Raw genomic sequence first — 26,202 nt, 5'->3', positions numbered from 1 at the left:
GGAAGAGCAGCCTGCTGCTTAAAGTTAGCGCTCGCAGAAAGTAAAGCAAATCCCAGCTCTAAGTGTTATAACACTTCAGCCTAAACCTAGAAGTATTTATTGGAGTGTGCTGGACCAGTGTGTTGTTGGAACTGCAGTCTGGGTACTTCATGCACTTGGCCATCTATAGGGGACAGGCTATAGGGCTGGACTCCATCTCCCATCATGTGCTGCATACATCTTACGGACATAGGGAGCCTCACCCAGAAAAGATGTGCGTACAGAACAACCAGACCTGCTAATCCCATGAACCAGCTCCATTCCTCCTACAGCATTTCCAATTCGTACTTTACAATTATTTCAGTGAAACATTTTTTGGAAAAAATGCTGAGAAAAAACACTAATTTGCCAGCAAGTTTTTGGTGTCTTGTACAGCCTTTGCCCTAAATGGCAAATTAAACAAATTGAATGTTAAGTTTCAGAAAAAGGCCTGAGATGTTCTTCGCTGCAACACAATGACAAGAGGATCTGCCAGATGTTGCACAAGATGTGCTTCACCTGGCGACATCCAAATGTGAGTTCCTCACAGTGGTTAAGAATTTATAGTGCCTTAAATCTTCCAAGGATTTTTGAGAAGAGCTGCTGATGCTATCAACTAGGCTTCTGGGATAATCTCTGAAATCCAATATGAGACTTCCATGAGTTATGGAAGTGAATCTGATCTCTTTGTTGCCCGTGTAAACTAGAGAGACCATTGAAAACAGTGCCGTTCCACAGCTATGAATAAAGGGAGAGTTGGACCCATTTTCTTTCTCTGACTTTACTGAATATAAATCAAGGCACAGACATGCTAACTGCATTACACAGATCCTGGAGACAGTAACTTCTCAGTGCTTGAGAGACAAGAGAAATTGTCATTCAGCTCTGCTCATCAGCTTTATTGTATGCCAGCCAGACGATACACATTTCATGCAGACTATATGTTTGCTCCAACCGCCACTCAGAAGAAAGTGCTCAACTTCATGTGCGTTGGTCCTGCACTAAGGTACTTGGCTCTTGGTCTGTAGCACCAGTGTTTTTTTCAGGGGTCCTGGAAGCAGAGAAAGAACATCATTGCAAAGCTGTCAGAGCAATCGGCTGGTGCACAAAACCGAAATGCCATCCCCGAGCTGGAATTTGCCCTGTGACAAGTGGCTCTGCAGAGCACTCCCCAAGCAGCCCGCAACATGTTTGGTATGTCCTCAGGCTGGTTGGTGAGCCTGGTCCTGGTCCAAAACCCACGGATGTCCACAAAATTAGGAGGGCTGGAGCTCTTGACTTTTTGACCAGCCCCTGATTCAACTGAGACCAGGATCAGGCCCACCCATCAGCTATGAAAAATGCTTGCCAATTGATTATAACCTGCATCGAACGAGCACCTCGCTGTAAAATTCTCTCACAAAGAAGCAGTTTGTTTCCCTCAAGGTGGGTGGTGAAAGCCCTATAACGCAGGGGAACCGAGCTCTTGTGCTGCTCAGGAAGCACCCGGTGCCTGTTAAAACAACCGACGGGAAAGCAAGGCCAGCTAACACATGCTAAAACCCCCATTTGAGAGCACCCCTTCTGCTCAATGCCCCCCAGGAGACACCAGGAGGTGATGGTGGCACCAAGGCGTTGGACGCCTGTGAGGATCAGCTCTGGGGCCAGCTCTCTACCTGGGGTAACCGTGGATGGGAGCATAAGAGAACAAAGCCTGGGAGTGAGGGTAGATGCTGCCAGGAGCTCTGGACGGGTGCTGGAGGGAAGGTCGGGTCTTGCTGAAGTGCAGAGGGAGAGTTGGGGAAGGAAAGACCTGTAGGGAACAAGGGAATCAATCTTCATTAGGAGAGAGAAAGAGAAGGAGGGTCTCCAAGGATGAGGAGAGACATGTGATGGATGGGGAGGGATCTGCGAGGCTGCGGAAAGCAGATGGAGAGGCAGGAGAAACCTGCTCAGCTTTAAAATGGGCAGCTTTGCACAACGGTGGCATTAGGGGACTGTGGAGATCCCCCTTTGTCCCCCAGCCTGACGTTGGCTTTGTGTAGGGAACGGTTCCAGCCTGCAGGTTAAGGGAAGGAAGGAGAGGCTGACACCATGGCCAGGAGAACAGGCACTAATTACCATCTCCTTGGCCCATGAAACCAGCCCAACCCCGACACATGAGTCTAACCATCCCTGCGTGAGAGGCTCATGGGGCAGGACCACGTGGAGAGCCCTGGCAGGACAGCTCTGGCTCAAATACTCACCGTCCTCCTGCCCTTCGTGCTTAGAGTGAAGAGACATTTGCTGCCAGAGGCTGTTGGCAGAGGTTGGTAAGGCCTTTTCCCTGTGTCCCCAATGTAGGAAAACTGCTGAGTCCTTCCAGCCTACCAGTTCCTATGGGAATGAGGTGAGCCCAGCACTGTAAGTCAAGGGATTAGGGGAAAATGCAGGGCAGCTCCTCTTTGGAAAGACGCCCCACTGTCAGGACAGACCAGGTCCACACTGCTGATGCAGACGTCTGCTAGGACAGGACCCCCTGCCTGGTCTCTGGAGAAGGCTGGAGATGCCTGCACATCCTCGCCAGCGGACAGTGTGCCCAAGGGCACTTGCACCTGCAGGCTGGGCAGGTTGAAGGCTGCCAGCAGCTATCCCAGATGCCAAGCCACCCCCTCTAAGCACGTCTTCTCATCTGATCTAGTAAGGGAGGATGCAGTAACTATGGGGCCTGAGCTCAGGTCTTCCTGTGCCAGCGTGCATGTGATGCTCCAGGTTGTGGGTGGGTCAACACCAGACTAATCCCACCTCTTCCTTGGTGTCCAACCCTGCTCTTGCTGCTGCCTTGCATTTCAGAATAGAGCATGAAAGCCCCAAATCATCTCTTCCTGGAGCGACATTAACTGTTTGAAATCACCCTCCATCAATATTTCCCTTAGCCCCTGCTACAGTCACCAGGGGAATTCACCCTTCTCAGCCGCCGTGATGTTGATCCATATCTGTTGAGGCAGTCAAGAAAGCTGGTGCATGCGGTGCATCTTTGCATGGTAGATACTTCTTCATTTTAATCCGTTGGCTCTTCTCTCATGAGTGTGTGCATCCTTCAGCCATGTATTGCAGGCTGGGTAAGACCCAGCCTCCTGGAAGAGAAAGAGGCTGTGTCCCATCCCCATCCCCTGGCTTCCTCTTTGTTTGGATTGAGTACAGATAATTGTGTGATTGTCCTTCCCAGTAAAGCTGATTCCAAACCTGTTTTAAACTGGAAGGAGTGTGAGGGGGAGGTATTTACATTATTTTCCCCAGGAATCGGTATTCAGGGACAACACAGCATTGCACAGCCTCTCACCAGGAGGGGAACAGCCCTGGCTGCTCTCTGCAGGGCTGCACGGCCAGGTCTGGCCCCAGGTACCAGCCTTGGGAAGAGTGCGCTGGGAAGGTGCAAATCAGGGGGTTGAAAGGAAAGCCTGACCTTGAAAGGTAACAAGTCCTAACACACAAGCAGCAACATTTACAAATCATCTTTGTCTTTTAGCCAAGTGAGGAAAGTTTGGAGATCTTTGCTCTCACAAGGGCTGCTGGTTGCAAACTGTTGGGTTAATTATGTGATGTGACAAGGTGAGAAATGCAGAGGAAATGAATTGGAGGTGACAGATCATTACTCGGGTTACATCTGAGAGAGAGATGCAGAAAGAGTATGAAATTCAGCAGGGGTTCATTTCCCAGAGGCAGCACATGTTGTCTGGAAATGACCAATGGATGACCACCATGAGCACACGCAGCACAGTCTCCTCTTCGCCGGTCCTGGTATAACAACAGGGAGATGGCATCTTGTGACTTGGGGTCTAAACTTGCCTCTGACGGTGACGGGCTCCAGCAACATTAGCCCGTTCTTCACAGATGTGGAGGATCTGCTCACGGCTCATCCCTGTTCCTCTATGGATTCAGGTCTTGATGTTTTGGTGGCCTCATAACAAAAAGAGCTGATGATTTTTATCCTCTTCTGCAAAATTATCTTCATTCAAAGCAGTTTATTTATTTGGGAGCTGTTAGGAGTTGGTATAGACAGACCCAACTCCAGACACATGGAAATTTAAAAGTTGCCTTCAAGAGCAACTAGAAGCAGCAGGAATCCTCTACTGGTGGCTCAGACTCAGCAAAATATCCCCAAGCACATATAGCTGTGAAGTTTGGTGCCGAAGGGCCATTTTTTAAAAAGAACCATGAGAAATCCGTCCTTTCTTTCCCAGAGAATTCAGGTGAGAAGACAGCTCACCTCTGTGAAGGAACTGACCTTTTGGTTAAAGCCCTCTCCCAGGAGGACATTGGTAGGTTTATGTTCCTCAGAAGATACAAACTCATCGATTCCTGGGCAAATGCAATTAACGATTAGGTTGTAGGATATGGCGAGTCACTTCTCTCTTCTGAATGTTTTATTGCCCTTTATGCACTGAAGTTTGCTGTCTGTGATAACAGCGACAAAAATACAAGTCGTCTTTGTCCTGAAAAATGGCCTTAAGGTTGTACTTAGTAACTGGTCTCAGTTACATTCCCTGGAAAAGGCAACCGCATCAAATAGTAGGGCTAACACTGTAGGTTACAGCAGGGAAATGAAGAATTTCAGCTTGGGTCTGTATCTAAGCAAGCAGAGGGGCTGCTATTGCTTGCATAGGTTTGGTGGGCCCTGGAAATGTGCACCAATTTGGTGCTAGCAAGGGCTGAAGGAGAAGAAAGTGTCTGGCTGTGAGATCTGGCCTGATGTAGGTGTGAGGCGAGCAACAAGGAGCTCAGCACTTCAGAGTTTAAACAAATGTCCACCTGCAAAGCAGTAGATATACAAGCTCCTACAAAGCTCTGGTAGCAGAAATTTAGAAGTTAGAAGACTTCAATCTACCTCCAAGGTCAGCTAGGGACTTCAGTGGCATGCAGAAATCTTGTCCTAAATACTATTAAGTCCCTAAAAATGTGCAGCTGAGTTTTTTGGCTGCTGTTTTAGGTTGTTGTAGAGGTTTTCCACTCTTGGAGTCTAGAGTTTGGAGGAGGAGGCAGCAGCACTGTGAAAGCATGGCAGGTGGGAGCAGGTCATGGTGGCACATAGGAAAGGATGCAGGGCATTACCTACACCAAGGCATCCTCCTTCCCACTGCCTCTTTCCAGTATCTACACTGAAATCCCTGGAGCCTGGAGATGTCAAGCACAACTCAGCTGCAGGTCTCGCTTGTCCTCGATGAAATCTCCAGACTCCTCACTGAGGAGGACTGGAGCTCCCCACACATTTCATCTCTTCTGTCTGCTTTTGCACACCCAAGGACAGGAACCGGCACTGAAGGAAGCCCAGGGGACCAAGCACTGCTTGATCCTTCTCCCATCCATCTCCACCAACCAGCTTCAGTTTGGCCTTGAGTTAATTCTTCAGACCTAACCTCTGCAGATGGCCCATGAAACCAGACTGATGGCCATGCTGTGAGCTCACCTGCTCACTCTGCATGATAAGGAGTCTCCTTTGCTTTCTGGCAGGGTGGTGTCACACCACTGGCCGTGAGGGTCACAGTAAGGGTAGAGGAACTCAGCTGCTCCTGCAACTTTCCATGTGTGTATGGAGCACCATCTCCGTGTGCACCGATAGCTCCAGCCAGCATAGACCAAACTAGCACTTTCAGGCAATAAATTAGGACAAGGAGGCAGCAAGGAGCCACCTGGGACTTAGTCACAATTGTGTCCCTGCTGTACTCCCAGGTCGAAGGGACCACAGGCAGGTCTAGTCCTAGCCCAGATGGAGGAAGATGTTCAGGGCACCTTCTGAACCGCGAGAAGCCTCCTGGGCATCCATCCCTGAAACATGTCCTGCTGCTAAGTCAGCTTCTGCTTCTTCCCCTGAGAGGTGCATCTGCTTGGATTTCCACTGACACACTTCTGCCCACTGTTTTCTGTATTGCGCCGGAAAATGCGGTTCCTTTACCATTGGCTGCTTCTGCTCTCGGCTACAAGATTTCTCCTTCATTCTCCTCAGTCGCTGCATTTGCTGAGCCACCTGCCAGCCCAGGACATCTCTGCACGAAGCTGGAGAAAGGCCAACCTCTTTATCAGATGCACCAGAATTGCAAAGGACAGAAGGTCATGCAGCTCTGAATACGCCCGGCTCCTACACAGACAACAAAGCTTGTCTCTGTGGCTGGAAAAAAGAAAGAAAGGTACCAGGGAACAAAAACACGAGCAGAGTCATGCCAAAAGACTATGGATAGAGCTGCGGCAGCAAGACCGACCGCTGAACGGGCCACAAGGACAGACACACAGTGCACTTGCAGACACATCTACTGAAGCCACACCAAGAAACAAGAGAGACAAAGGGCAGTCAGTAGGTGAGGTATTGTTTATTCTAAGAAGTGAGTGTTATCACACAGTACAGGCAAAGAAAAAGGCTTACAGTCCAAGAGAGACAGGACACGAGACAGTAACTTGGGGAGGATGGGAAGGAGAAGGTCCCAGGTAGAGCTGTTTAGGATGAGCTGGAGGGGAAAGGTGCTGGGGGGGAGAGGTGGGAGAAAGCAAAGGGTTGGAGAAGCAGCTGTGGGACAGACACGGAAAAGCTGGCAGGGAAGATGGAAGGAAAATGATTTTGACGGCAAGAAGGAACAGCAGCATGGTGGGCAGACGGGGTCTGATGGAATGGTGAGGGCGTTGAAGACTGCATGGGAAGGAGTCAACAGGGACAAGAGAAGTCTGATCAGCAATGAGACTTGGGGAGAGGGGTGGGAGCAGGGGCAACGGGGACAAGGACATCCACTGCCCTGCGACTCCAAATCACTAGTTCATTAATTTAAAGAGGCCTTGCTGGCTCGTGTCCCTGCTGACAAATCTTTTGGCTCCAAACAAGGCGACCACAGTGAATTGGTCCTCAGTTGGGTACTAAATCCTGAACCAGGCCAAGGAGCAGGTCAGTCCCATGACCAGGGACTGCTCTCAGGATTTCTCTATCTTGACCATCAGGTACCGGCACCATCAAGTGCTCCTGGGTGCTGTTCAAGTGATGAGGACAGACCCATCCACCCCAGCCATCGTGTGGTGAGATCCCCTCCGCCACGCACCGTGGAAGGTGCTCCTCACCCTCTGCTGTGACCCAGCTCTCCAGACTTCTCGCAGAGCCAGGCAGGGGACGCAGGGCTCCGGCTCCCCACGGAGACATGGGAAGACCCAGCTTTGCTCAGGGGCTTGAGGTTGCTGTATGTCTCAGGCTAGGGTGGGTTGGGAGGTGGGCAGATGACAACGAGGGGGTTTCAAAAATGTTTCCCCCTTTCCACTTCTCAGCATTGAACTGCTGGCATTGAAGGAATGGTTATTATTCCTCACTGCTCTCACATATCGCAAGATCTGTCACTAATCCTCATCCATCATTTTTCTGGTGGCTGGTCCTCGCTGTTGATTTTCAGTGGAGCGGACTCCCTGCAGGGAAAGCTGGCATTTAGAAAGCATAAAGATGCCTTCAATCCATTAGCAGGCTTTTCTTTTATCCTTGGGCTCACATCTCCTCCACACAACAGTCATGATTAGGGAGCTGTTACCAAGGCACCCTGCAACAGAAATTAAGACTGTTTACAAGCAATGCATAGTTTGTCATAAACCACCAGTCCTGCAGTACTCAGAGATGTGTTACCCCTCATTGCAGACCTCTGGGCTTGTGAGTAAACCCAGTGGCATTGGTGGAAATGCTTCCAACCCAGAAATCTCATGTGAATAAGGGTAAATAGAAGCAGGCTGTCAAATCCCCAACTGGATCAAACTTACCATTACACCGCTGGAAACAGGGAGAGCTGAAGCCCATGTCTGAACACCAGAATATTTTCCAACTGAAAAAGATACTGTTCTTAGTGCTGACCATGGCCATGTCATCACATTCATACTAGGGAATTTCTTCTTCCTGTACAGCTCCTCTTCTTTATTTGATGTTGCTGTTGCTGTTGGGGATGGTGGTTATTCCTTGGATGTTGGGAGGTACCAGCTATGACAGAGACATCTTCTTAAAAAGTCCCTTTCTCTCCTGCACTGGCACATCTCTAAATAAACCCTAAATCCAAAGGATATTGTGACACAAGATGCTGTGTTTGTATAAGGGCTGACACGTCAGCTGATGAAATACCCGTACTCATTCTCTGACGTTGCTTTACCAGTCAGGGATGTAATAATGATAACTGAGGTTTTTCAAAGGAAGCTCAGAGATTTGGAAGTGGCAAAATCAGTAAATCTCAGTCCTGTGCCCAAGGCACTTAAGCTCCTGTCTGATGCACAGAACGGGATGGAGGGATGGAGAGCATCAGGCAGGAACCTCTTCGTCCACCCATGCACAAGGCTCTGGGGTGCGGGTGCTGAACCCCTCAGCACAGGATGTATTTGAAAGCAACTGATTAAAATCGGAAACATGCAGGCTATCCTGCTCACACCGTGCAGCCAAAGTGACACCTCTGCAAAGCCACGCTCAGATGCTCTGTTATTTAGAGTTTGAGAAGCAGGCTTGACTCTTTAAATTCCACACACCAATATTTTCTCTCCCCTCCTTGTCCCCACACCAGACATCAACACCGAGAATTAGGACTATTTTTACTCCAGCCAGCACCTCCACACTAAATGGTCTTAAAAGACAAAGCATTGCATTTTTAGTAACCCACCTCCAGTGCTTTGCATAGACATCATTCTCACAACAACCCTTGGAAATAGGTGGGCAGTGCCAGTCACTAACGACTTGGCAAAGATTAAGGAGTGAGTCAGTAGCAGCGGGTTCTGGCAGTGATGACTGGACCAGGGAGCCCAGGTCCCCATGCCTGTCATCAGCCCAGTAGGTCCTACTGTCTCTTAGAAATGCATCCTGCCCCTTTGGGTGTTTAAGGCTTTGCAATGCTGAGCAAGTTCAGAGTGCAATAGGGCAGCAAAGGCATGTTTTCCAGCACTGGATGTGGGCAGCTGGGTGGGACCAGACGGATTACGCTTCCATGCTGCAGCATGGAAAAGACGCCGTACCTTTGTGTCATGGGAGAAACATTTTGTTGGCCAACATGGATCGTCACAGATAAGCCCCATCAACGACCAATCTTTTAACAATGAACATTTTCTCCAATACCAGCTGCAGAGGGGTGAAATGATAAATCTCTGGACCTACAGCTCAGCTGAAACACTCTGAAGATCGTATAGCTATGTGTGACCGATGAATGGATGAAGCTGGTGGGGAAGGGAGAGGGAAGGCAGGATGATACGGCAGGACATCAGAAAGCAGCACTGTTATTAGCATGTAGTCACAGGTGGAATAAATTCAGAAATTGATTTGTAAACCAGGCAGGGATGAGACGTAGTACCCAGAAATGGTAAGGCAGAAAAGGGTTGGTGCTCCATGGAAGTCAGCAGAGCTATGTTGGAGGAAAGTTTTCAAAATACAACCCCAATGCAGACAATTTTCCCTAGGTTGGTGGGGGTGTTATTGGAATATCCATTAAAGGAGAAAACATGATTAAAAATGAAAATTGCAGGTAGGAGCTTACAGGCTAATTAAAAGAAACAAGAGATGAAACTAAGATTAGGGTTCACCATTTAAAATAAAATTGTGCCCTCAGCCCTACTTTCGTCTCAGCCATCATTTTCTCCAGATAGCCAATGCTTTCATCAATATAAAATCAGTGCTTTGCACTTCCACAGACACTGCCAAGTGCTTGTTCAACGGTGGCTAGGCTTGCAGCACACTGGAAGTGCTCAATGCAAGAACTTGCCACCTCCTTTCAATGAGGATTTACAGGCCCTTGACCCCTCTCATGGGCCTTTCAGGTGGTTTTGGGCCAAAGCAAAACCTGTAGGTAGTTGGAAAAGGTGTCTAATTAAGCAATCATCTCATCCACATCACCTCCCCTCCCTCCAGCTCTCGATGGGGCTCGGTTTCTGCTCTCTGACCCAGTGCAACGTGGACACGAGCAAGGTGCAGCAGCAGCCTGCATGCACCACCCTCCTGCTCAAGACACTGTATACGTAGAAAATAAAAGCAAACTACCTGCTCCGTCCACATGACTTCATTGTCCATCTTCACATTTGCAAACGCTTAGCTCTCACGCCAGGCTAGTCTGAGGTTAGCGGCCATCTAAAGGGAGTCAGACTGTGACAGCTCAGTTGTCCCTACAGCAGGCATGGAAGTGGAGGCTCTAAGCAACACAAATCTGATTACGGTTGGAAGGGTGTTTCTTTCACTTAACTGTGCTTCTTATCGAGAAAACAAGGTCAAGGAGGTGGTATTCGTCTTTAGCATTTATTTATCATTGGAAAAAAAACCCCTTTGAGCAAGCAAAGATCACAAGCACGTCACAATCAATTGGCTATACATTAATTTGTGTGTGTGTGTTTGTGTGTGTCATTCTCATTAGAACAGCAAGAATGAAAAAGCACCACGAGGAGGTGTGCTTAACACATTACAAGAGACAATTTGTGATATGCAACCAAACCCAGGCCACAAAATATTAATTAGACACTTCCTATCTGCCTCCAAGAGGCAAGAGTTTGTGGAATTCATGGGAGCCATGTTTTCACACTGGACGCATTGCAAAATGAAGAAGCGGGTGATCGGTGTGCAAAGCAGTCAGAAAACAGGAGCTCAGTCAGCAGTTAGCACCATTTTGCAGAAAGGAGTAACAGTACGATACAGTGAAAATGAGAAAGCAAGCAATAGACAGCATAGGAACTTTCACAGGGTAAAAAGCAAAACATTTCTTTTTTTTTTTCTTTTTACAAGGAAAGCAAAACATATTACAAATTAGCGGTGAAACAGAATCAGCATTGTGGTAGCTGGAAACACAGAACAGCAGAGCACTCTTTCCCTGTGGGATCGACAAGCTCAGAGTCCAAAGTGAACTTGAAACGGCAGAGATTTGGTCTCCTTTCTGATAAACCTGAGTGGGTCGGATGGGCATAAAGTCTGTGGAAGGTAGAGCAATGCAGGATTTCACCCTGAGGCCTGACTCTCCTGCAGTTCCTGGCATTCAATGCAATGCTAAACTGTGTGCTTGGATGTATGCTGAGGACCTGGTGCACATGGAGCAAAGGCCAGGATTTATATCCCTATTTTGTTGCTGTCTGAGAGGGAGGTCCCCAGGCCCTACCAGTCTCCCAGGCTCTTTCTGCAAAGATTGAAACCTTCCAAGGATCATTTATCCCACCCAAAGAGAGGTGTCCAAAATAGGTCACTCAATGGCCCTTGGAAAGTTCCTTCACTAGAAAGGGAATTTAGACCACTGGCTAGCTCTTCATACCTAGCTTTGCAGTTAGAAGCCACCAAAAAACTTCACGCATTAAGGAAACATAAGGCCATATTCTGACCACTCACTGTGCATGTTTCATTCAAACACAGTGATGGATACTCTTCATTGAGAAGAAGCAATCCTGAAGCCCTGGATGGTGAGGAGTTGATCCAGAGTCATGAAGATGCTTGGATTAGGTGGGCTGAGCATTTTAATGCTGTTCCTTGGGCAAAATTTGGTTACCGTTGAAGTCAAGGGTTAAATTCCCATTGAATTCAAGGTGAAATGGTGGCAAGCATGGTGTCTCTTTCAATGTGAAGCTTAGGGCCAAAAAATAATAGGGCGAATTGTTTGGCATGGTCTTTCCTTATGTACAGTGAGATCGGTGTGTTGGGCTATTGGTAACTGGCTACGTGCCTTCCTGACATGTTCTGCCTGCTGTGACACGTCATCTTCACGGCTGTTGCTATATCCTGCGATAGGAAAGGACGTTACTGAGGAGTGTGAAGATGCATGAAGCATCTAAATGCCAAGGAATCACACCAAGTCTTGGAAGCTCAGGCTTCTCTGGCCAGTTGTCCCTTGTGCGACGGGGTGGGAAGAGCTGTGAGCGACACTCCTCTCCACCAGCTCACCGCAAGCCTTTTGCCGAGCTGCTCTGGGGACAGAGCTGAGCTTTGCACTCGAGCAGTGCTGCAGGGGCTTCTGAGCACTCAGAAAAGCAATGGTCAGTATGGACAGGTCAGCGTCTCCATGGAGCATGCACATCAAAAAATGCACTACATTCGCAAAGATTTCCACAGTTTTACTTCCTGGAGGATTTCCCTGGTTTCCTCCTAAACATTGGAGGTTTAAATATATATATTTCTATATATGAATATATATTTTCCACATACACAACCTGACTAGCTCATAGCACACAGTTCTAACACAGCTAAGCTTGGAAATACACCACTGAATTCAGAACACTACACTTACTTATACTCAAAGGTTTAGGCTGTTAGCGCAAGGCAAACAGGACAAATCACACAATACACTGAACTTGGCATTTATTCATTACTAAGGCCAGCAAATGTCACTATCTGTATACCACAGAGCTTTCCTCCTCTTTGGAAACTTTCTCTCAGCCTTGTAGTCCACCACTCATTTATGTTTCCAAAAGACCCAATTCTAATGGGGTGAGACACCCAAAACAGGACTCCTCACGCTCCCGGCTCATCCCTTTTTCTGTTAGATAGTTTCACATCTCTAAAATATCCTAGCAGCAAGACTTTCCTCATTTGAACATCTCTACAGCAACACAGTTCTGATACTCTCCTCTTACACCACCTTCCTACCCCACTTCCCATCTCTCTTCGTTCTTCCCAATTGTCTGTTCTCTGAAAGTTTCAGGCTGGACTGCATGTTAGGATAGAAATATTGAGCTGCAAAAATAAAGAAGAACCCTGCATCTTGACTTGCAGCTACTCTGCTAAAGGAGAGCTTAACAGCTCAGTTTGGTGGGATCAAGATTAATCCTTATGTATTTAGGACCCAATCCAGAAGTTAGGCACGTAAATTTGGATTGGGACCATACCTCTCCCAGCTCCCCTTGACTCAATGACCCAGAGTCTGGGGTATGCAACGCCAGTCTGTTGGGCCAGTTCATACTCACTGACAAATGGTCCTGCTGTGTTTACAGCTTCCAAACTGGTCTTGCCGGGCATGGGGATTTCCTAGAGTAAGAGCACAGTAAATAGGATTGAAACCCTGAGATCTTGCCTGGAGGGATTCTAGGGATCCCAGCAACTGGTTTATGGCCCTCTTAGGATGCTCACGAGCCAACATGAACTCCAACAGCTGGTAGAGTCAAAACAATGGGGGCTGACAGCTCTAGTCAACCTTGGTTATTCATTTCTTTCTACCCCTTGGAAGGTCACGTCTGCAAACTAAACCTCTTTCTGAAATCTAGCTCTGTCTACTGGCACCCCAGAAGTGAAGAAAGCAGACCAAGATTCAAAACAAACCCGGAATAACTAAAAAGATCCATAACCTAGGGGAAACAATAGGGAAGAACAGCCTGCTGATAACCTAGTCTGAACTGCCACATGCTTGGGAAGTCTTCACTGCTCTCTGTGCCTTCCCTCACTCCTTTTTTTTTTAAATCAAAGACTTACAAGTGGTGTTGATGGATGAAGCTGCCTTGACGCAGCTAGACCTACCCCCTAGCTACCCTGGGGGAGGATTTGGCCCTTTATTTGCACGGGATCTCCTTTCCCATTGCTTCTTGGAGCGAAAGTCCCACCAGTGTCACCAGGGGAAATTGCTCTTGGCCACACCACTGATTCTAGTGGATTTACAGCAGATCCACAGCACCATGAATGAACCTCTGATCCTCTCTGCCTCCAAAAAACCTTCCACCTGCTGACACCAGTGGGAGACGGCCGAAGAACGGCCAACCCCAAAAGGGCCTCATGGGATGAGAGCACAGCCCCTTCATGGCTCTATGGGCACTTCCACGCCGTCAAAGCATTGAAGGACCAGGCCTGAGGAAAGGGACAGGCTGTTGGACGCAATCACGGTTGATTCATCACCTTCATCTCCTATGACCCCACTTGTGCATTCCCACGTCCCTCACTCTGTGCAGAGCCGTGTTGTGCAGGCAAAGCAGAACAACCTGACCTCAGAAACAAGGATTCCCTAATCCTCCTTGGAAATAAAACAGAAAAGCTTCTAATACAGTCAGAACAAAAAGCAGATTAGAAGCCTCTAATTAATTTTGTGGCCTTTATTTAATCAAAGAAAAAAAAAGGGAAGAAAGAAAAAAAGAAAGAAAGAAAGAAAAGGAAAAAAGGAGAAAGAAAGTGCAGTGACATTTACTCTTTTGCCTCAGCCAGTTTATTGTTCATCTCTTTACTTTTCTCCTTGTCCTCTGGCTTTGCTGTGTTGGAGGTCTCGGCGCTCTTTTTCTTGGCAGCCCGGCCAGATGCAATCTGCTTGTCTTTGGCCTTTTTCAGGGGTTTATGGCTTGTTGTGGTCTTTTTTGGTTTGGAAGGCTTTACGCTAGGCTTTTCCACCTGCATGGAGGGCAACACGCAAAACGACAACACAGAGATGGAGAGAGAGAGAAAGAGAGACACAAGGACAGGTGGAAAACAGGATTTAGATCAGAAACGGCATGAATGTTACTTATCTACTCAGCTATGCCCTGCCACAAAGGGAGGGGAGCAGCCGGGTGCGTGCTGAGTTGCAAATGGCCAACTCCTTTCACGGTGCTGACGCCCTGAAATCACAGTGCCCCTGAAGCCAGCAGAGCCCATTGTATCCAGACCAGGACACAGCAGGGTAAATAGGAGAGGGAATATTATTGGTCATTTTATCAATTCCTCCATCTTTCTCTGACTTCAGGAGGGGCTTTGCAAGCCCACAGGGGATTGTCTCTCTCTGGATTTGAAGCAGAGAAATGATGCTCAGGACAAAGAGACTGTTACAAATCCCCACCTTTCTTGCAGGACATGACTACTCAGTCTGTTTGTCCCTTAACAGATTGCCACAACGGAGGAAAATCACGTGGGGATAGATGGGGTGCAGGACTCCAGTTGGCACCCGAGCAACAGCCACAACAGTGTCTTGCACCCACCTGTTTCTACAGCCCCCAAAATAGGGAGGACAACTTCAGAATTAAGGAGGAACAGAAGCCTTCAGCTCCTCCATACTGGCCCTGCCATCCCTCTGAGACCTCTTATAAACTCTGGGAAGCACTTATAAACTCTGGGAAGGACTAACGGTCCTAGGTTTAAAATTGCACAGACTGACTCCTTTTATATGCAGATCCTCCACTGCTCCTAGAAAACAAGGCTGGAAGACATTTCAGCCTAGGCCCTTCTCAACACATGTCCTCAATCTGATCAAAGCCAAAAGTGCTTACTGACAAAATCTGTGGAGCGCTCTGAATTAACTGCAGATGAAGATCTGGCTCTTACCATGTTGTTCCTGGGATAAAGTGTAATGTGGGGTGCCTATAGTTTTGGAGGGAGAAAGCAAAAGCTGTCTAGATAATCACCTGGGAAATGACAACGCAAAAATCTCTTCATCTGGGCCCTATCCCCGCTTCTTTACAGTTTGACGTATTGTGTCCAAAGTGCATCAACCTGTACTAGAGCCCATAGAATCATAGACCGGTTTGGGTTGGAAGGGACCTTAAAGATCATCTCGTTCCAACCCCCCTGCCATGGGCAGGGACACCTTCCACTATTTGCTCAAAGCCCCATCCAACCTGGCCTTGAACACTGCCAGGGATGGGGCAGCCACAGCCTCTCTGGGCAACCTGGGCCAGTACCTCACCACCCTCACAATAAAGAATTTCTTCCTAATATCTAATCTAAATCTAGCCTCTTTTAGTTTAAGACCATTACCCCTTGTCCTATCACTACACTCCCTGTTAAAGAGTCCCTCCCCATCTTTCCTGTAGAACCCCTTTAGGTACTGGCAGGCTGCTATAAGGTCTCCCTGGAGCCTTCTCTTCTCCAGGCTGAACAACCCCAACTCTCTCAGCCTGTCCTCATAGCAGAGGTGTTCCAGCCCTCTGATCATTTTTGTCCCCCCGCTCTGGACCCGCTCCAACAGGTCCCTGTCTCTCCCGTGCTGAGGACCCCAGAGCTGGACGCAGAACTGCAGGTGGGGTCTCACCAGAGCGGAGCAGAGGGGCACAATCCCCTCCCTCGACCTGCTGGCCATGCTTCTTTTGATGCAGCCCAGGATATGATTAGTTTTCTGGGCTGTGAGCTCACATTACCAACTCATATTCAGTTTTTCATCCACCACTATCTCCAGGGTGGATCCCCAGATGCACCTCCTGCTCAGAAATGAAAATGCCACATAAGAGGAACAACAGCAGGCAGTGTTGAGCCCAGCCTTACTGTGTTGGACAAGTCCCACCAGGAGCAGTGATGGCCCTGGGTCCCTTCCACCGCGTTTCTCACCTTTGGCGGTTCTTTGTAGGGTTCGCTGTAGAGAGTGCGTATCCTTCTGCGCTCCAGGAATTTGTTATCAGCTGGAGCAGGCTTACTGGTTTCCCCCTTGAATTGAGCACTGTAACTGGTTTCATGGGTCATTTTCTCCTCTGGCGGCTTGTACTGGGCCTTCGCTTTTATAGCTTTCACAGGTTTGACGTCTACCCAGGGTCTGAACTCGTTTCTGAAGATCAAAAAAGAAAGGGGGTTCAGGAATTAAACCAACAGTACAGTAGTGGTAATGTGGGAATGGAATCCCCCATTGCTCAATGAGGTCTATTTGGAAGGGCTTTAGCTGCCACCCAGTCAGATTTACCAAAAAACTGGCTCCCAGCAGCTCACTTTTTACCTCAACCAAAACCCATTGACACATTAGGAGAAGTTCAAATGAAATTTGGTCTATTAAAATCAGCCAGTCCTGGGCACCAAACAATCTGGTAGTTGTGTGACAATGGTCACGTTCCCTCAGCGAATCTGGCTTCAGATGTAACTGCGATGCTTTTTTTGAAAACATAAGATGCTTTTCTCTCTCTACAGCTTCACCTCTGCACTGAAGCTACCTGCAAGCAGTTCCTGACTCTTGCAATTATGGTGCAAAAGAATATTTAGAAAGGAACATCAAAATTCATATTCTGCAACTCAACACAGGACACACACTTCTCAGCAAACTTTCCTGCAGGCAAGTGAGCTGGGGGATTCAGAAGTGTAAGGAGCCAAGATTTCCAAGACAACCCTTACCCATGCCTGTAAGTAGTGAATTGTATCATTTCACCTATATTGCACCAAATTATGCACAACAGTTTGGTTAATTCTGTAAAGGATTAGTTTAAGATAAAACTGTCTTAGACGTAAACTCAAGCAGAGTAGGAAATGCACAGTTTATCAGGTATTGTGAGCTATGGCTTCTCTTTATTAGCTGATGGTGAATTTCCGACTTACTGAAAAAATAACACCACCATCTTTCATTTCTTTTGGACAGAGCTGCAACTTTTTTGAGCAAAAAAAACCCCAAACACATTTCAAAGATTTTTAGCATCTGCTGGACACATTGTGGTTCCCATCCACAGACTCCTTCTCCTGCATTTTGTAGTTCTTCCCAACAAAGCACCAACATCTTTCCAGTTTTGAAGCAAACCAAATTGCCATTCATCTGAGAATGGGGATGGAGAAACCCCAAGTGTGTTGCTACCTTAAACAGGTTGTGCTCATAGTCCTAGCCAGTGTTTAGATCCTTAAGACTCCAACGCAAGCTAGGAGCTGTCCCAACAGTGGTGATCCAAGCCCTCCACAAAGGGGTGAATTTTCCATGGAAATCAAAGCCCTTGTCTTAATTTCAGGACCTCTGAGGCAATGAGACCACTAACTTGCAGACCCTGTTCCCCCCTGCCCTGTTCCACTCAACCACCTTTGGGTTGTGTTACTCGTTTTCAGCCTGGTTTATTAGGGAAATTAACTCTGTGTGAAGGTACTGCCAGTAAATCCCTCCCCATAATAGCTTTGAACATCTTAATCAGCTTCAACCAAATTTGACAAATGGTCATGGAGATATTCAGCTTTTACTTTTATGAAGATAAGCAGTTGGACTAAGTCCAGAGACTCAGGAAAGCTTCAGTATGGACATGCACACTTCATCGGTCATCAGAGGACCTGCTTAGACAGGGAGGCTAAGCTGCAGAAGTCCATCTGTTGTCCTCAGGGACCAGTAATAAATGGTCCCTTCACGTGTAGGATCAGTGCAGCTCCCTGCCCACCCAGTACTACATTTCCCATTCACATAACCCCACTGCAAAGACGGAAAATACCTTTCCCTTCCAAAATAACTGCTGGTTGCAACAGTCTCCTGGGTGTGTTTCTCCTCCTAAGACACCTATATTAAGGTCTCACCACATCTGCAGGGTGACTGTGTCCTTGTGGTGCTCAGTGTGGACTGGCCAACACAGTCAGTGGAGCTTGGAGAGCCCTTCACCCTTCCCTGTCCCAGAGACGGGTGACTGCTTTAGGATGAGCTGAATGCCTCTTTGGGCTCTGTTAACTGACTAGATCTCCACGGATGGGAATACAAATATCTAGCACATGTGAAGACACTCACACATACACCCCTAAATGTAGGTATCTATGAGCCAAATCCCAACTCTCCATCCTTTCTTGTTGTTGATTCTACCTACATCTACTTTTTATTTTCCCTGAATTTCTTCATTTCCCTCCCCCTCTTTTACTATTCAGCCCTTCCTGGGCTTGGATAATAGTGCCTGTTTGAAGGATGCTGTTCGTCATGGAACTGAATGAGCAATACATGAATGGGCTCATTTGTGTCCTCTTGGTTCCTGTTCACTGAATGTCACCCATTTGTTCACAGATATTTCTCTGCAGTCCATTGCTAAAATATCCCTCCTGCATGAAGAGCTGAGAGAAAGGAAGAGGAAACATCTTTAAAGAACTGGATTAAAGATGTGAACACGTTACTGACAAACTCAAAGTTCAACCCAAGCTCCTCAGACAATAAGAGGCTTCTTCCTAGGATCCACTTTTGTTCCAAAGTAGACTACATATTTTCAACTACTTTCCAAAGGAAATAAAATAATGCACTAATTCTCTCCACCCATGTCTATCTGTCACTCAGATCCCTCCCTAGCATCTTCTAAACCTGTTAGCTATTTTCTATCATATTTGTGGCAGAGGTAGAAATCTTGGAGGTGAAAATCACACCACCTTTCCTCAAAATCGCTGAGTGGGCACAGGAGGAACATCCAAATGGTGTTCTTCAGCTGAGGGAAAGACAGGTAAAGTTCATTTTCTTACTTATTGTATGGCCAGCTGCCCAACCAGCCCACACGGACCACCATAAGCACAGCTTGCATCTACAGAGAGACAAAGGATAGAGGCTGTAGTAACATGCACATAGGTGCTGGACTTTAAAGATGGAACACAAACCAGTATTTATTCATTCTGTTGCTCATAAAATGCTGGTTTATATGGAGGTGAGCTTTGAAGCAGCATGACCGTATTTGTTACCATAGCGCCTGGCAACCTCATTATGCATCACATTATGCAAACATACAGAAAGAGACAGGCTGCTCCCTGAAAAGCCTGTGATCTCTGTAGACAAGGCAGACACATGAGGTGGGGAAAAGGGAGAAAAAAGCCTTGTGCTACCTGTGGGCTGGCAGGGAATGCACTTCTGCACTCCCATAGGCTGGTCGCTGAAATGCTAAAGCGAGAGATCGTGCAATAGAGCTGGGCTGTTAATGCAACAACCGATCTCAGCTGACTGTTAAAAGTGAGCATGAATTCCTCTGCTCTTCTCCATCCCTGGTTTGCTGGTCTTAATGCAGATGTAACAATTCTGTGAGTACTCAGCTCCTCTGTACTTGGTGACAGGACCCTTGACTACCCTGCATCTCCCAAGATGAGCCTGGCTTTGCAGGCAAAGGATAGACCAATAGCTGTTCTTAGGTGGATGCATGCTGACGCACTCTGTCCACTGGCTCTGAAATCGCTCACCCATGATCTTCTCTGGAAGTGGAGGATAGAAGGCTATTAATCGTGAAATATTTTACAGTGTTGATAAAGAAGTTGTAAATACCAGGTATGTCACATGGATTCAGTGCACATCTAGAAATAACAGGTTTCCCAGAGCGGTGGTCGATGCCCCATCCCTGGAAACATTCAAGGTCAGGTTGGACGGGGCTCTGAGGAACCTGATCTGGTTGAAGGTGTCCCTGCCCATGGCAGGGGGGTTGGACCAGATGACCTTTAAAGGTCCCTTCCAACCCAAACCATTCTATGATTCTATGGGTCTATTCTAAATCCCTTTCAGGCAAATGTGCATGATTTCACATCACCAGCTGTTACACTAGAGCCAGTCCCTTCAAGCATGTGAGAGAGCATGGGCCACGTTCATATGGAGTCCTACCTATGTCCATATGGAGTTCATACGGAGTTCATATGGGATGGACCAGCTACTCCCTACTGTGACCACGCTTAAGCACCCAGTGTGCCGAAATCTGCACATCTATTTATCCAGAGCTCGCAGAGGCAGTAGAAGAAGAGACTCAGACTGTTTTCTACAGCTACGTTTGCTGCAGCAAGCTGATCTCAGTGCCTGGTTTTGATATTCAGGCAACACATAAACTGCAAAAAAAGTGTCACTCGAATAGACACAGGCTATTCTGTGCTGGTTGCATCAGTGCCCAGAAATTCAACTTAGCTCGGTTAATTAGCACAAAAGTGCTAATTCCTAAATCTCTCTGTCTCCACCACAGATGAGAGAGGGAAAACAGCCCATTGGGAACTGCCCTTGGAATATGCCAGCTCCTGAACCCAGCCCAACAATTGCTTGGAAAAGTACTAGTTACCCTGGGCCAAAAATGTAGGCAGGAGTGTGCTAGCAACTTCACAGCCTGGATCACCACATTTGAGTGCCAGGCGCATTGAATTTACTAATGCCAAGTATGAATGAGGAGGCAGGTGCCCTGCTTGGGGTTTGCATCTCTATTAATTGTAGGGATGAGAGGGATGTCTCAGGAAGGTGACCTAAATCCCTCTTCCATCAAATGTCTGTCTGATACAGTCCTACGTCACCATGAGGTCATGTTGTCCAAACAGTGCACGGCACGGCTACACCCTCTCAGGGCAGTCGCACTGTGCTATCTGGAACTCGCCTGATGCTCCAGGATATTTATGTCACTCAGAGATGCTGCATTATAAATTGATATACTCCTTATATGCAGCAAAGGAGTGAGAGGAAAAGCAGCAGCTTTCAGAGTTGATTTTTTTTTTTTTTTGGTATTCTGGGATTAGTAAAAGTATCTGTTCTCTAAGGTATTGTATTGGTTGCTCCTGTAACACTAAAACTAACCCTGGCTTGGGGACCCCCCTGCAGTTCTGAGACCTCCCTCATTACTATTTAACGTCCCAAGGCCAATTTGTGGGGAAGGTGCCCCAAAATTACAAATTCCATCTGCAATCTGAAACAAGCCCTGAAAATGTTATTTTTCCCTGTTTTGAGAACAGCCAGTCATAGCGGCGTCTGGACCACCACAGACTGCTCCACACAAAATTAGCTCTGAAAGTATTTCAGGAGCATGCTAGACCCCATCCTAAAAGAGCTCAGCCTCAAAGCTCACCCAAAACCCGAGCAAAAGCCTTTGCTCACGCTGCTCGGGTGAGTCACGGGCATGGACTAGCACCAGTATGGACATACCCCAGAGGCACAGCTTAGTCCAGCTCTGTAATTCGTTATCTAAGGGATTTCCATTGCTCTTAATTTTGCTGAGAAAGATTTTAAGAATTGCTACCTTGGCATGAAACAGAGGGGTTGAACTGAAATAGCAGCAAATTACACGTCTCCTAATTTTCTGCCTAGCTCTGGTCCCAGCCTTACAAAGAATAATTAGAATCAGTTGGGAATCCAGTGCTGACCTGAAATGGAAATGGAAATGAAACTCAACAAAAAGGGGTATATGAGGCATCAGATGACCTTTTGCAAGCCAAGTCCAACAGGAAAAATTCCCAGTGAAGATAAAGGGAGTTGAGCCATCTACAGACCTGACGAGAACATAGGGCTGCACAGGATGGGGCAGACGCCTTGCAAATTAATAGGTAGTAGATCTTCTTATAAGATGACAGTAGCCTGGGGAGGTGGTGGCCTGGTCTATATCCATTAAAGCCGAGAGTTGCTCACCAGTGGATACCACAGTGCTCTCGCATGAGGCTTCATCCACCCTCTTTACTGTAATTGCATTTTCCCCTTGGGTGAGGATTGCTAAGGTGGTTGCAGGGGAGGGTGACCTTAACATCTTCCTCCACCCCTGCCAGGGGACATGGGGTTGATGTGAGCTCCAAGCTGTGGCATGCAGCCGTCTCTGGAGATGCTCGCCAACACGCAGGTAGGCACTGATTGCCTTCATCTATTGATGCCAGAGCAAAGCCAAGAGGGTGAGACAGAGCCAGGTTCAACCACTTCAAAGCTTCCACTTACACTGAAGGACTTTGAAGAGCGGTTACGTTTGTTCAGAATCAGCTGGATTCTGCTGACAGCAGTTTTACCGGCACTGAGCCACCCAATTCCCTCACCATGATGTGCACATATGAAATAATGAATGGTGCAGAAAAGGGAGACCAGAACTTCAAGGTGGAGTCCTGCACAGAAGGGATATTTCTAGCTTAATTTAAAAAACTATGGCTTAACCAAAAATGAAAAATATTCAGATTTTTCACTGGAAGAAAAAAATCCTTTATGAAATGTTTGGCCTGAAATGTTTCATTCATTCTGAAATTAATGTTTAACTTTCTTTTTCAGTTTCTTTAATTCTTTTCCATCCCATTTTTTACTTACTCTACTTTACTTACTCTAACATGAAAGGACTACGAATCCCCTTATGAAGCAAAACATCAAACTCCTTCACAAGGAATATTTCAGAACATCACATTTCTCCTTAATATTCCTCTAAACAAAACAGCAATGAAAAAATATATATATTGGCCAAACTAAGTAGCAAATTTGTCTGGGATTTTCAAACTATTTCGTCTTTCTGGAATAAAGCATCGTTTGCTCCCAAATATTCTCCAGCTCCCTTTTCCCTCTTAATGCAGGAAAAGAGATGTTCAGTGAAATGAAACAGTGGGAAACCCCAAATCAATGATAACGCCTGGTCAAACTCTGGAACTCAATGCCGAAGTAGGTCATTGAGGTCCAGGATTTAACGCAATTTTATTGTCATGGCTGTTTAGATGGATATTGAGAATATTCAGAGGTATCAAAGGAAATTTCAGCAACATATCCTCGAGATAATCATTACCACTGCTCTTCAGCATTTAGCTGTCCTCTACAAACTATAGGCCAAAGCAGGAGCTATTCCACACTGTAGGAATCTCCTCTCATCTCCCTCTGGTTGTCTGGTCCTGGCTGTGATCAGCCAGAAGATATTGGACTAGCTGGACTGCGAGCAAATTCTGCTCACAAAGGATTGCTCATATAAGGAGCATGCACATGTTTTGATCATAAAGCTGTTCTCTTTTCTAATGTGAACAGAAAAATTCCATTTGGGCTCAATATAAACAGGCTGTGTATCCTCCTGCAAGCACAATTAATTTTAAAGATAAGCCTGATCAATGGTTACTGTTCTGCAAGAGCCAAAGCACGACTCCTAAGACATTCTCAGCAATAAAGGAACACTGCCCCATGCTGAGGTCCCTTGTGCAATAGTAAACGGCACAATGTGTTCTTGCCTCCCAGAGAAATAAGTCTAAAATCCTGCACCTGGATGATTCCTTGCTGCTTCTGACAGCCTGACATGTTACTGCAACAGTGTGTCCCCTGCACCCCAAGACAGTGGCTTCGACCATTTCATCCCATCTCCCACCCCAGTCCCCTTTAGTTAAAAGGTCAATTCCAACCAACTCCCATTGCAATGGTCTTGTCCACATACAAAATTTGGATCGCAAGTGCAAGAACTACCCCCTCATTGTCTGCTGCATCAAGTGCCCTGTCTCCAACTCCTACGTGGATGCTTAATGACAGCTTTATCCTCTAATGCTCATGCTATTATCTTGTACACAATAATTTACTGTAAAGCTGCACTGAGACTGTGAATGGTATAATGAAGCTCCTGGTGCCCAAGATTATTTTTTCCCAAACATTAATAATCAACCTCTAAGACATGCACACACACACATATACATACGTACAGAGAACAAGTCAGTTTGGATGAGCCAATATTTAATTGTGTACAAAGACTAAAACAATGTGATATATTAACGCATGAATTTGAAACTTGGACAATGCACAATGGTGTAAGTGTGAGCAGGGTGAGGAGGGACCAGTATCTGTGGACAACCCTGGTTGGGGCCCATCAATACAGAACTGGCATAGAAGAGGAGGAAAGTGCTGAGCCTTCAACAAGGCGACTTTAGCACTGGCTGAAGCAGGCTACGAGCAAGATATGATTAATGTACTGAAGAGGATGAAGTCAAGTCATCTGGCAGAGCAGAACCATGCTGCGATCCATTAATAAAAGTTGCTTGAGTCAGCAGCCCACAAATCATGGATATTGCATTGCCTGAGGGCCATGGAGCATGGCCTTCCAAGGAGGCAGAATTATTGCACATGCTGTCATGTCTCAAACGTCACAAATACCTGACTGAAGATGACGGTGAACACTGCAGAGGACCAAGGAGCTGAGAGAGCAACGTAGCTGTGGGAGAGTAACCCCAAGAGTAACAGCCCTGCCACTGCTCCTGTCTCAGCACAGTGAAAAAGGAGAGTTGAGGACCATCCGTGAGGAATAGCCAGCCAGTGGGATACAGAGCAGCATGAAGAGGTCCATGTATGACAGGAAAAGGTGAGATAAATCCCCACGCGCAGACTAGGTGGCACGTCTGGGCACCTTGGACACACAAAGTCCACTTTGTGGACCTCAGGGTAAACACCAGCACCCCCATGATCATCTCCTTCCTTCCACTGCTACCTTCACCTTAGCTCCACTCTTGTGCTCCACCAACCATGGGGAAAGCACAGTCCGGGCCAGCTAAAGGGCATCCATCAGCATCTGCTACAGCCCGGCAGCCCAAGGTCCCCCCTACCTCCTGGTGGCTAAATACCCACCACAGGGAAAAGCGTGGACTCTCAGGAAGATAACACTGGGAGATCCCACTGCAGAAATGCCAGAAACCAGGGAAAGGTCCACCTGGAGATCTGAAGAGAGGTTAAACCCAACAGCAGTGACACCTCAGGAACCCTCCTGGTGTGAAGCACAGCCCCATGGAGGTTTGCCAGTTTATACCTCTCTGATTTTCCCTTGATGTTATAAGCTTATGGGTCCTGCTGATGAAGGGACACACACTGGCCATTCCATACAGAAGGTGCTGTGCTTTCTTCGTACATGCTCAAGCCTGTAAAGTTGGTGAATTCAATGTTGGTGTCACCAATGAAGCCAGCCAATGCAGCCTGTTAGGGAAGCTCCCAGGGTGAGTGATCACAGCCTGACGTTTCTGAGCATGCTTGCAGAAACAACCCATCTGTAAATGTCATGTCCAGCGCTGGAAAATGGGTCAGGGCCAGGTCGAAGCTCTGCTCACGTCCCATTTCATGGCCTGTAGGTCTATTCTCCAGTTGGTTGGAGCAAGAGCAGTGCCTCATCCCCCTTGTCCTCCAAATGGGCAGATGACTAAAATTTGCCACAAGGTTAAACAAAGCAAGCAGCTCATGGCACGGATGCTTTGACACAAAAGCATCTTTATCAACAGGGTGCTGTAGCAAGATTCGGATTGGGAGAAGTATTGCCACAGGCAGATCTGGATGGGCTGCAGAAACCTGAACAGGGGGAGGAGAGCCAAAGTGCCAAAGAGCGTCATGTATCTGACTCCCTTGCAAGACGACATGCACAACTGCATGGCTACATCAAGCTATGGAGACATGAATTAACCCTTGAGAAGAAACCTTGGTATTAGGAAAAGTGGAAGAACTTGCAAAGACAACACAGCATTGTAAATTCTGCTCTTCTTCAAGTGCAAAGATTTTTCAGTGCAATTCATGCTGAGTGCAACGAACTTATTCAAATATTCGATGGGATACAGAGAAACCGGCAGCTGCCTGCAGCGATGCTGCACGCTGGGTCTGTCTCCAGCTAAAGTCTGCCTGCCTCTGCCCACCCCCATGCAAAACAGCACGCTGACGCTGTGCTCGGCTGGTGGCCTCGTGAGCCTTTAGCTCCAGCGGGATTCTTGGTGGAGAGACGTTTTCAGCACCTCGTTTCAAGCGTGTGAAGACACAAACAAGAGACGAATTAAAAATGCCTTATTTCAGTTCAGCAGAACACTTGAGCACATGCACAGTGGCTCTTTGCTGCTCCTGACATGTAAATATGGGCAGAAATGACTTCCTGAATCAGAACTTGGTGGACCACACTCCAAAAGCTATATGCAAAGCCATGATGTGACTTGTAAGAGGGGAATCTGGTGCAGCAAAATGTGTTAACTAA

At 47.1% G+C, this 26,202-nt stretch overlaps 1 protein-coding gene across 3 annotated transcripts in view; it reads right to left on the bottom strand.

Moving 5' to 3' along the window:
• Positions 1-902: 902 nt before the first annotated feature.
• MAP6 (microtubule associated protein 6) overlaps positions 903-26,202 on the bottom strand; it is a 43,402-nt gene continuing 18,102 nt past the window's right edge. The window contains exons 2-5 of one of the 3 annotated variants that reach the window (XR_003927581.2): positions 16,193-16,406; positions 14,091-14,287; positions 2,244-7,538; positions 903-1,069 (exon numbers count right to left, since the gene is read on the bottom strand). Coding sequence is in view for 2 of the 3 variants with exons in the window: in XM_030042839.2 (XP_029898699.1) it covers positions 1,000-1,069; positions 14,091-14,287; positions 16,193-16,406 (481 nt within the window). In the remaining variant the exon portion in view is untranslated. The other 2 variants (XM_030042839.2, XM_030042840.1) reach the window with 2 other exon arrangements.

Source organism: Aquila chrysaetos, chromosome 19, assembly GCF_900496995.4.
Source record: "Aquila chrysaetos chrysaetos chromosome 19, bAquChr1.4, whole genome shotgun sequence".
NCBI classification, from domain to species: domain Eukaryota; kingdom Metazoa; phylum Chordata; class Aves; order Accipitriformes; family Accipitridae; genus Aquila; species Aquila chrysaetos.
The sequence above is the reverse complement of the archived record's forward strand: the minus strand, read 5'-3'. Positions and strand labels throughout refer to the sequence as shown.